A 12,700-nucleotide genomic window follows, 5' to 3' on the forward strand; every position below is an offset into this window, starting at 1 on the left:
GAGGGGATGAGCTATCTGGTGTCTGTGCTGGTAGGATTTAGTAGGCACCCCGTGGAAAAATTGAGGTGCACAAAAGCTGGCCGTACAACCACTATCATAATTATAAATATAAACGACAATATGTAATTGTAGCTATTGTGGTAATAAGTATTTGGAACTATTTGAGGTCATCTACTGATTGATTCATTGATTCTGATACATATCTTGTGAGTATATATTTTTTTCTGATGATTCTTCTCTAGGAACCCAGTCGCATAAGAGCACCTCACGAAAACTACCATGGGTAGAACAGTTTCTCCCAAAACTTTACTCATAAAATGTAACATTTTTGTGGAAAATGTGCAAAGCCTTCACACAATTTTTTTTTGGGTGAAGTAGTTTAACTATATTAGAAAGGCATCAAGGAGATGCAAAGTTACAAGGAAAATAAAGAGCTGCATCAAAACAAAATTAACATGAAGCTAGCTGAGCAAAAAATTGTAAACTACCAAAAAAGAGATCCCCAAAATCCTACTATGCTAGAGTTAGGGAACTAACAACCAAAAAGTTATCCACACTGTTTACCGGGAAAAGAAAGTGCCAACTGAAGAGAGTAGATAAACATATAGCCTTGAGGGTGCTAGTGGGAATTGAGATTCCATCAAAGACTGCAATTTTTTCTTTCCAAAGACTCCAAAAAATAACTGCTTGGATCATCCTCCATAGCCTTTTCAAAGTCTTGCTAGCTCTCCATCCTATCCAACTAGCAAAGGCATCTTTAATGGAGAAAGGCATAACCCATTGAAGACCAAACAGTGAGTGGAAAAAATGCCACAAGTCAGTTGCTGTAGGGCAGTGTAAAAGTGATGGTTAACAGTTTCATTATCCTTCTGGCAAAATTTCATCATCCCCTTCTTTCTAAGGTTATCTTGAGTTAGATAGGCCTTATGAATAGTTGTACAGGTAAAACAAGAAACCTTTAGAGGTTGTCAACCAGATATGTTTCCAGGGAAAAACATCAAGGATGCCATTCTGTGAATGCCAAAAATTATAGCTCTCCTTCATGGTATAAATCTCTTCCTTGGTGTTGCCCCAAAGTAATCTGTCTGTGGTTTGTTCATCTAGGTTGCATTCCTCCAGAGTCGTAGTAGTGAGAGGAGTTCATTGATCTCCCAGTCCTGCAAGTTCTTTCTGAAAATTGGGCTCCAAATGTTGTCTACTCTGTATTAGGCAATTGTAGCATTCTTGTTAGTGGCTATCTAGTATAGCATAGGGAAGGACCCCTTCATTATAGTGTCACCAAGCCATTTGTCTTGCCAAAATCTTATCTTAGTCCATTACCAGCTTTGAAAAGCACTTTCCGGAAAAGTCATCTTGGAGACTGCTGATGTGTTTCCAAACCCCCTACACCATGTGTACCCCTGCTCCTCATTGGCCTCCAATGATCAAGTATGCCATGTTTGGCTTTGATTATACCCTTCCAGTACCCTTCCTCATTCTGTCCAAACCTCCAAAGCCACTTCAAAAGTAAACCTTTATTATGTAGTTGTAGGTTCCTGATTCTCAATCCTCCTTGAGCCTTGGGCTGAGTGACTTTTTGCCATTTCTCCAAAGGGAATTTGTAAGTTTGGATGTTTCCTTCCCAAAGGAATCTTCTCCTTAGCCTATCTATTTGTTTTAGAACTGAGCTTGGCATTGGAAATAGAGACATACAATAAGTAGGAATGCTATCCAGAACATTGTTGATAAGAGTTAGTCTTCCTCCCATTAATAGATACCGAAGGTGCCATGTAGCTAGTCTCTTTTCCATCTTTTCAATTACTCCATTCCAAATCTCAGGGGATTTGAATTTTGCACCTAATGGTAGACCCAAGTAAGTGGTAGGAAAGGAGCCTATGTTACAACTGAGTATGTCAGCAAATTTCTCTAGGTTTTGAACCTTGTTGACGGGGTATATTATGCTCTTGATCATGTTAATGTGAAGACCAGAAATAGATTCAAAGACCATGAGAGTAGTATTGAGGTTATAAACTTGCTGACTATCTGCTCCACAAAAAATCAGAGTATCATCTGCATAGAGCAAATGAGATACAATAACTGAGGTTGAAGGATCCTTGCCCAACGTGAAACCCTTGTATCCATTGTAGCTCTTTTGCCTTTTCCAGCATTTGAGAGAGGCCCTCTATAGCCAAAATAAAGAGGAAAGGGGAGAGTGGGTCTCCCTGTCTTATTCCCTTTTGGGAGGAGAAAAATCCCATAGGACTTCTATTTAATAGGATTGAGAACTTCACCGTTGAGATGCAGAAAAAAACCCATTTAATCCACTTGTTACCAAATCCCATTTGTTTTAGAATGTTGACCAGATAAGACAATTTAGTTGATCAAAGGCCTTCTCTATGTCTAATTTGCATAAGATCCCAGATTCACCACTTATGATTTTCCCGTCTAAAACTTCATTGGCGATCATGGATGCATCAGTGATTTGTCTGCCCTTCATGAATGCACTTTGTTGGTCTGAGATTAGGGAGGATACTACCCTTTTCAGCCTCTCAGCTAGGGTCTTCGCCAAAAGTTTGTTAACACTGCCTATAAGGCTTATTGGCCTGAAGTCCTTTAGTTCCAGGGCACCTTTCTTCTTTGGGATGAGAGCAATGAAAGTGGCATTGCAAGACCTCACCATTTGACAATTCTGATGGAAGAAAGTGAGGGCTTCCATTATGTCAGATTTGATAAAGCTCCATGATTTCTGGAAAAAGGCTATAGTAAAACCAACCAGGCTTGGTGCTTTGTCAGGAGCACAAGATTTGAGGGCATCTAATACTTCTTGTTCATTGAAAGGTGCTTCTAGCTCCTCTTTTTCTTCAGCACTGATAGTGGAGAGTCCTTCAAAAACAGCCAAGGGTCTCCAAGCTTCTTCCTCTTTGTACAACGTCTGATAGAATTCTAGGATTCCTCTCTTTGTCAGCTCTTTATCCTCAATTAAATCATCCCTAATCTTCAATCTATCAATGCAGTTGCTCCTTCTATGAGAGTTGGTCATTCTCTAGAAAAAAATTGTATTCTAATCACCTTCTTTTAGGCTTTAGCCATAAACATCTTGACTTTTGTCTCCATGAGATCTCTTCAGCAATGGCGATCTGTTGAATCTCAAGTTTCAGTCATAGTGACTTCACATTTTCCTCGGGGGTGTGAGTTCTTTATTCAGCAATTTGGTCCAACCTTCCTAGTTCCATCAGTGTTTTGTCTTTGAGATTCAATCTGGCCAAAGACCTCTCTGTTCCATTTGGTGATATCCCTCTTTAGGTGTCTCAGCTTCTGGACCAAGATAAATCAGGAATGCCTGAAACATTGTAAGAATTCCACCAATCTCTCACCATGTAAGGAATCCATCTGATTGTAACCACATATTCTCGAATTTGAAGTAAGAAGGTGAAGCTTCCCAATCCCCACTTTCCAGAACAATAGGCTTGTGATCAGAAAACACTCTAGGCAATGGGTATTATTTAATGGCATTGAACATTTCACTCCATTCGGGTGATATTAGAAACCTGTGAATTCTTGAGGCTTGTAAATGAGCCTCCCCTCTTGACCAGGTGAATTGAGCTCCTTGAAGAGGAGGGTCAATCAATTATAAGTCTTGAATGGTATTAGAGAAGCCCATCATGGCCCTAGATCTTCTAGTACAGTTCAGTTTTTCCTCTTCAAATCTGCATACATTAAAATCACCACCAATTACCCTCAAGTCAGACCACAGACCCTGATAGCTGCTAGTTCATTCCAAAGTTCATCTCTTTCCGGATTAGTGTGAGGTCCATACACCCCTGAAAGAACCCATTTAAAATCTTCATTGAGGCTTTCAAATCTGCAAGATAGGAAAAAGATCTCAGCTTCAGAATCCACACAATTCCCGACCCTTTTATCCCACATAATAAGAATCCCCCCTTTGGTTCCAATTGCCTTGAGTTCTACCCAAGAAATCCACCTATTTCCCCAAACCTGTCTAATTAAAGAGCTGGTCCACTCCTCAATTTTGGTTTCTTGTAAACAAATGATGTCTGCTCCACATTTTTATTATTAATAAATAAGAGATTTCAAGGTGCATCTCTATTATTTAATCCCTGTACATTCCAAATGAGTGTTTTGACTCTCATCTAGAATGACCCTTGTGAGACCTGCCCCTATCTTTCTTACCACTGCCCTCTTGAAGTCCCCAAGCCAACTTTTTCAGTTCAGCGTCTGCTTTGTTTTTCCCTTTCCTAGAGTCCTTTACTTTCTTCTGTTCTTGAATCTGATTTTTTCTCTTTTCCTCCATTCTGAGAACGATATCGAGGATTTCATGTTCAAAACTTGATTCATTCACCTCCAAAACCTTGCAAGCTTTCATCATTGTCAATTTGGACCATTTGGAGGTTTCCACCACCACAGGGGTATCAACAGGCTGCAAAGGTTCACCACCACCATGCCATGGAAGAGGAAGGAAACAATTAAGAGATTGGGAAGAGATATCTGAGTCCAGCCCCTCATGATAAGAATCACAGAAGTGAGAAGAATTGGTGTTGCAAGGAGTGGTGGGCAAATTGATATGGTCAGCTTCATCATCTGCCTCTAATTGTGAAAGTGCATCATCAGAGGTTCCAAATCCCTGAGTTTGGAAGCTTGAATTTCCAATTCACTGGATCGAAAGAGGCTGTGTCGTGTGAGGAAGCAGAAGGAGGCTTGGAGATGGGTCAACTTTGGATGCAGTTGTTTTCCATTGTTGCGTCACTCTTGCATGCTGAGAATTTTTGTTTCTGACTGGACCTTTAGAATGGAAGCTGGTGTTTAAATCACTGAGAGTACTTCTTTTAATGGCCTTCCCCTTGTCACTTGATATACAAATAACACCAAGCAAAGTACCATCATCATCATAAAAAGGGGTATCGATAGCAACAACTAGGAATCTATCCCCTTGCTTATTCGTAACTGGAAACTGTACAGTCCAACTCTTACCCCTTATCACTCTGTGTACTATGTTATTAGCAGCATCATGATCCCGAGCATCTGTTAGGAATTCAATGAGGTCACTTCCAAGAGCTTCTGCAGCTGAATAACCATATAGTTTTTCAGCAGTTCGATTCCTGTGCAACAACGGCTCAAATTACATTCCTATAATGATAACTTTAATAAACACCAATTGAAGTCAAACTAAGACCAAATAAAATGTTCTTACCTGCACAATGTTACTTATAAAATGTAACATTATTGTTGAAAATGTGCAAAGCCTTCACACTGATATCAATGGTTTTTTGTGTTTATAGTATTTTTGCAATCTTTGTACGTTTGATTAGTGGACCAGTGGTCATTTTGCTAGTAACACACTTGGTTTTCTTATTCATTAGCTATAAGTGCAGTGTTCATTGAGGGTTAATCAATACTTCTGTTCTTTGATACGGCACTTAGATTTATATTTGGTGCTTCTTTGTAAGCAAAAAATGCTTTTTTTAGAGTATAGTGAAAATATCTTTTATGATATATCATTTGTTGATTACAATCACTTTTTACAGTTCAGAGACTTGATGTCTTGGGGCAGCTGGGTGGTACTCCAAGCTTTATGTTGCATCCACCAAAAGAACACTTGGTTGAAAAGGCAAGTAGCATTTTGTTCTCAAATATCTTTCTGTCAATCATTTGTTCATGGCAAATGTCTCCTTCAGATAAACCCTTTTCGATTTCCAGCCTTCACTGAATAGTTTTAAGTAGCAAGCATAATCTTTCCTTTCTAGTAGAAGGTGGATGCATTTGGCTTAATAATATAAAAGCAACACTTGAACTGCATTACAGCAAAAGGTGAAGGCAATCATACTAGTTATATTTTTTTTTTGAAACTAGTAACATTTGTATTTCATTTAGTACTTAGGTAGTACTGAAAAACCATATTTACAAAAGCAGAAAGGAGTAAAATCTATCCATACTAGTTATATTTTGCTTTACCATTTTAATAAAAAATAATGGCTTGATGGGAAGATGTATATTAGTCAAGACTAAATTACTTTTTGTCATATTGTGTATCAATTTGGCTTGTTCCTTTTAACTTTCGCAATCAAGAAAAAAAAATTATAGAAGGAAAAGGGGAGGCACGGTTGATGGTGGTCTTGATTTGCAGCCATAACTTACAGAAACTCATCCTTGATTTGTTATTCTCTTATTGTTTCTTTTTGTTTGTTACTTTGTTTAGTACAACAAGTAGCATCAATGATCTGATTTCTACTGTCAATGCGTCTGTCATACATTTAAGTGAATGTAATAACTTATCGACAATTTTGAACAGTTCTTTCACCCAGATAACATGTCATCTGGGGAAAAAATGAAACTGGAGCTACAAAAAGTTAGAGATGAATTTAAAATGTCAGAGTCGGATTGTGGATCTGCTCGTGTTCAAGGTGCGTGATCTTGATTTATGATGTCATGTTGTTTAAGGTTGCTACTTTTTTGTTTTTACTACCTTTAGTTTCTAGTTTTAACTTCATGGCGTACAGACCTCAAGAGTTCAGACTGGACCATGTATGCACCTATTAACTGCTTTTCTTAATATCTTGATGTCCTCACATGTGTTTCCTCTCCTTTTTTTTCTAGACTTGATATTCTTTGTGCTCTTTATGCTACTTTTAAGGTTCTGTTGGGCAGTTTGTATCTGGGAAGTTGTCTTCTTTATTTCTACATATGAGGTTGTAATACTTCCTACTTGAGCAGATTCTATGTTCTTTTTTCTGTTTCAAAAACTACCCAATCACTATTCCTTAATTGGACATTATCCTCTACCCCTAACACCACTTTCCAGCATTTTAATCAACGCTGATGCTTGTGCTCTGTCTTAATCTTCTATTTATATCCATTGAAATAGTAGTCAGTCTGCTATGACTTTTTTACTAAGGCTGATTTAAATTTGTCCCATGGCTTTCTGATAGTAATTGTACAAATAGGGAAGATCTATATCATGTACAAAGCAGTATTAATTTGGAGAAATGTGAAGGAGAAAAAGACTGAAACACATGTCGCCATCCTAAAAGAAAAAAACAAAAAGAATAAAGACCAAGAAAAGCTTGGAATCTGCCTTTCTTCTTATTACCTACAATTTGGGTAATGACTTCCAAGTTCCAAGTTAAGCTAGTCATCTGATGTAGTCAGTCAAACGCTTAGTCTGGCAGAGATCTTGCTGCCCAAGTATTTTCTTCAACTACTTCAGAAAGTACAGTGCACCCCAAACAATCGAAATGACTAAAAAACAACATAACAGAGTGCCTGAATCTGAAAATAATAGGATAACTAAGGCCTCATTGTTTGCACTTACTGAAGTATTAGTTGAAATCTTCAACTGAGAAAGGGTGCAGCAGTCTATTAAGAGATAACCTTGCAACTAATGAAATACAAAACAGAGAGCTACTACATAAAGTTGTGACCCTTTGACAGAGCTACAACACAAGAAGAAATAGCTCCTAGGGTTTACTTCAAGTGGCGAAAGTTGTAGGACATGTCACTTAGGTCATAGGTTCGAGCCATGTGCCATGTGAACTAAGCTTGCTATTTAAGTGGAGAAAGATTGAGAAGTGGACTTGTTTTCCCGAGTTTTGAAGCCCACAATTGTCTGTTAGGGTTGGCCCCTAGCAGATTTCTCGGAAAACAGAGGGAGTATTAATTACAGCATAATAATAATTCTTTCATCTTTTATTCATCACATAAACAATCCATGCATTATAATCCCAGCATAACCAGTATGTGAGCCAAAACAGCCCCTAATGGTGAATTCCGGGGATTAAGCGAGATATTGCAATCTATTCCCTTTTTTGTTTGGCAACATGTGCAGAGAGACCTCAAAGTTCTTTGTAGATCTCCTGTCCTCCAGCTTCTAATACCTTAATTTTGCTGTTGATAGATGTTATTTCTCTTGAACTTGTTAAAGAAAAACATATGTAAGGAAGTTGCTTGAATTTGATTTTGTTTAAAGTTGATATTCAAATGGAAGTTCAAGCCACATATGTGCTGCTCCAATGATGTTAATAGTTTCTTACATTGTATATTAATGTTAGCCTTTTTTTTTTGTTTTCAGTGGCTCAACTTACAACAAAAATAAAGCACCTATCTTCAGTTCTTCACAAAAAAGTGAGTTTTCTGCGGAATTGTACCCAATTGAGCATCTTGTGCAGGAATACTCATATCACGAAAACTCCATTTATAGCACATTGTTGGTTATTGTCATATGGTAAAGCATGATTGTTCTTGAAATGCCAACTCAAGAACTTTATTACTTCAGATTGTGAGCTGGTTATTTATAGGGATCTTTACATTAGTAGCTAGACGGATTCACTGTTTACTTTTTTTAGTTGGTATACATAGATTATACATGGTTATGCATGAATTGTTATACTATACATCTTCTGGCTAATATTTATTTTTACATTGTCGTCAATTATCATTTTTTTAAGGATAAGCACTCTCGTAAGGGTCTACAACAAATGGTTCAAAATAGGAAGAAGTTATTGAAGTATCTGCGAAGGACAGATTGGGACTCTTACTGCCTCGTTCTTTCTAAGCTTGGCCTCCGAGACAACCCAGATTACAAGTTCTAGACAAGCACGTATGACATAGTACTTGAATGCAGTTTTTCTTGGGCAGATTGCCGGAAGCTTATTCCATACTAAAACTTTTCCTCTCGTTTTGGGGTGGAGAGGCGATGAGGGGGTCGGACTTTTGTTGTTTGGTTCACTGCCTCCCAAGGGAAGCTCATAACTGATCTTTGAAAGGAGAGCCAAATGTAAGATACCATGTTTTTAATTTATTTTTAATCTTTTTATAACAACGGTGTCTAGAATAACTTGCACACACCAGGACGTGTATCTAACTCTGTGTACCGGGGGCTCATGACATTTTTACCTTGTGATAGTTTGAGGAGTGAAATTAGCAGTAATTGGTCTTCAAGAACCACAATATATTTTCCTTGTTTGAATTGTAGTTGGATTTTAGCAACCTATGTTGCTCAGACTCTTCAAAAATGTCAACAGGTGTGCTGGATTCTCCAAAAGTAGTATATTTTTAGAGAATCCGACATGGGTGTGGCATCAAAAGTGAAGAGTCCGCACAACTTAGGTGGCAAATGGCAAGGTGTTGATTGATTATTCTTTGCTTCAATAATTTCCAGGGATGAATTGTTCCTAATAAGCTTCGCCTTTTTACTCTTCATAATATATTCTTGTGTTATTTCCTCTTGATTTTGATGGTTCGTCGAGAGAACATACGTTTGCTCCGTCAGGTAATTTTCCTATTTTTGTTTTGAATTAAGGTAACGATACGATAACACAACATGTCCGTGTGAATTCACTCTTTTTCTGCAGGAGTGGTGATCACGCGGACCTTAAAATATACAGATAACGACATACTTGTCAAACTAATAGGCAGACGTATTTAAGATTTGAAATTTATAAATTTCTTCAATTAACTTCAAATTGATATATGATAATATGACTGAGTTCATAGTCAAATATTTAATCATATATTTTGTGTTACCAACAAGTTCCTTTTTTTATAAATAAATAAATCCATATAACGCTTGTCAGGTGCAAAATTGTTTATTAAATGCTAAAGAAGGATAGTTCTTAGCATAATTACATAAAAGGATATTTCATTGAGTTGTGGTGGAATGGTTGGAATTTTTTAAAAATTTTTTAGAGCGTTACTCCAAAAATAGGCTCTGTAATACGTGACTCAAATATAGTTGGACTTCAATAAAAAATATTTCTATTGAAATTTATCCCTCTCCTCTTTATTTTTGTGATTAGTAAACAACATATAAAACTTGATGGGCAAACCAAACCTTTATACTTTAATTTGGCATGCTATTTAATTATTAAGTAGTAATAAAACCCAAGAACTTGTTAGCTTGAATTAGAGGAATTTGAATGCTTGGGCTTTCTTCCTTTTTGAGAGCAATTTTGCAAACCTACATATATACAAAGGAAATTACTAGTATATTATAATACTGCTCTCACTCGATAATAGGCATGTGTAGATTAACTTAACATTGAAGTGTGTTTTAATACAAAAACGTGATAGTTTAGATAGGTAAATATATGGTGGTCAGATAAGAACAATTTTGAGACCAAATTTCAAACGGAGGCCAAAGTTGTTACATTCCAATAGTTGAGCGGCAAATTTGAATCAATTCACCAATAATAAATGCATATTTAAAATCAAATTAAAAGGGAAGGCAAAATTGTTCATTTTCCATAATTTAGAGGAGTTTTCTCTTATTTTTAGTCGTTCATTAGTTTTTAAAAAACATTTTTGGGTGAAACGAAAATGGTGAGGGCAGTTTTTTACTTAAGAAATGGACGGAGGGTATTTTTATACTAAATTTAATTAAATTTGGATTCACGTCGAAAAGTGACACATTGGGAGGTAAAACGCTCCCTAATAAAAGCGATTTTATACTAAGGGGACTCGAACCCTAGACTTTTGATTAAGAATGAATGAATACTTATTATTCCACCGCAACCTGTTGGTAGGACTTGGAGCTTTTGTTTTGGCAGTTGGGTGGATTGTATAAATGTAATGAATGTGTGTGTACTAGGTGAATCGTTTGTTTTGATATTAATTTTTGGTTGTTCTGAGAATTAAAATTCTCAAAGTTAGCAGATTTGTTTGGCCATAAAAATTAAGAATGGTACCATAGAGCATTATATTGCACTTTTTTTTTCCCAATTCGGTGTTCGGGATCATATTTTTTTTTTTCAATTCGGTGTTCAGTATCTATATTGGAGCTCGTCCATATTGGGGCTCGACTAAATTCGGATTCGTGGTGGAAAGTCCGACATTGGGAGGTAAAGTGCTCCCTAACAAAGGCGACTCTGTACTCAAAGGGGCTCGAACCTGAGACCTCTGGATTAAGAATGAATTAGGTACTTACCACTCCACCACAATCCGTTATTGGGGTAGGGTTGAGATAGGATTTTTCAAGACCATTTAAAACTAGGGCTTATAAGCCCAATCCATATAAGCCCTTGGCCCTTGAGACTTGATCGGGGCCGGGCTGGGGTCGGCCTATTGGCATAAACTATTTATTTAAGGGTAACTTACAACAATCTCGCTATCATATGAGCAAATTACTTAAATGCACATTATGTTGTGATATTATGAATCTTACCAGATTTTAGTACGTCTAGATACATGTAACATGGACTCAAAATTAGGTTAATTTATTCTAGATACACTCTACCCAAATGGATTCGCATGCATCTAGGATACATAGACGAATCACGCGCCCTCGTCTCCCTCTCATCTCGCTTGTCACTCTCTTATCTCGCTCGAATATCTGGGATACATCTGTAATGACCCGGAAAACTATTTTTTTGGAAATTCTGAACTATTCGTTTAACTTTAGTTAATTAGTTGATGGGCAATTATTAAATAATTTATTTATTTAATTGTTGGTTAATGGATCAAGTCCCTAGTTATTTAATACCTTAGACCTCTTAACCCAGATTTATTAAAATAAAGTAAGTAGGGTTTACTATTTTGAAGTCATTAACTAAGAAAAAAAGAAGAAGAAAAGAAACTGTGGCGGAAAACACTACAGATGCTCCATATTCCTAAGGTCGGTATGCTCGTCCCTTTGAAATATTTTGTTATCAATTGAATTGATAAGCATATAACTTAAAATGATTATAATATATCGGTTATATATATAACTAGTGAATTGCGCGGTCGTAAAAAAATATTTAAATTGATTATATTATCTTTTTATGAAAATGAAAAACCTTTAGACAGTATATATTTGAGTTAATCGATAAATGTGAATTATTTAAAAGATATATTACAAACTTTAATATAGGTGTCGAATAAAAATAACATAAGTTACAAAAATAAAAAGAACGGAGATAAAATTACCAATAAAACAAAATAGAATAACCTTTTTTCTTTACCTATAGAAGGTACTACTACATCATTCCTTGCAATTTTATACAAATTACAAACATCAACGAATTTATCAAATAAAATTTATACGATATTAAAAACAAATTCATTCATAAAATTATGTGAGAATAATAAATAAAAATATTTTTATTTATAATTTCTTTGTTATATGATATACTAACACATAATATTGATAAATTTGTGAAATATAATATCTACAAATTTTAATCAGATCTTTTATTTACTTTGTTATGTAATACTATATACAAAGAACAAGTTTGTGAAGTATACTTCTTAAAAATTTATCGTTATTAATATATTTGTATGCATTTAATCATAGTTTCTTATAGATGAATTTTATTCAAAAACATTAAATAAACTAAAAAAGAAATAGAATACATAGGAAATGATACAATCTAATTCATAGTTTCGGCAGTCTTTTTTTTCTTCTTAATGCCTTTTTTTTTATTTTAGGTTTCTTTTTCATTTTTTTCCTAACGTTAATTATGATCCTTTCTTAATTATAACCTTTATTTTTAAATTTTTCTCTCAAATTTGAAGTCATTTCCTATCCTATTCTACTCCTAATAAATTAAAATTAAAAAACCCTCTCTCTTTTTTTTGTTTGTTTTAAATAGTATCTTCTGTCATTTAAATAACTAATATACATACTCGCGCGTTGCGCGAATATTTTAAAATATAATAATTTTTAAACTTAAAAATAATTAATATGAATTATTATTATTGAGTAACAAAAGTGCATGTATATAATATTAGG

General features: G+C 35.6%; 1 protein-coding gene across 2 annotated transcripts in view; it reads left to right on the forward strand.

Moving 5' to 3' along the window:
• LOC102602084 (lisH domain-containing protein C1711.05-like) overlaps window positions 1-9,130 on the forward strand; it is a 15,047-nt gene extending 5,917 nt beyond the window's left edge. For both annotated transcript variants that reach the window (XM_006357047.2, XM_015313268.1), the window contains 4 exons: window positions 5,523-5,605; window positions 6,287-6,398; window positions 8,063-8,115; window positions 8,439-9,130. In XM_006357047.2, coding sequence (XP_006357109.2) covers window positions 5,523-5,605; window positions 6,287-6,398; window positions 8,063-8,115; window positions 8,439-8,582 — 392 coding nt within the window. In that variant the 3' untranslated portion in view covers window positions 8,583-9,130. The remainder of the gene's footprint in view (window positions 1-5,522; window positions 5,606-6,286; window positions 6,399-8,062; window positions 8,116-8,438) is intronic.
• The last annotated feature ends 3,570 nt before the right edge of the window (window positions 9,131-12,700 follow it).

Source organism: Solanum tuberosum, unplaced genomic scaffold, assembly GCF_000226075.1.
Source record: "Solanum tuberosum cultivar DM 1-3 516 R44 unplaced genomic scaffold, SolTub_3.0 scf00240, whole genome shotgun sequence".
NCBI lineage: Eukaryota > Viridiplantae > Streptophyta > Magnoliopsida > Solanales > Solanaceae > Solanum > Solanum tuberosum.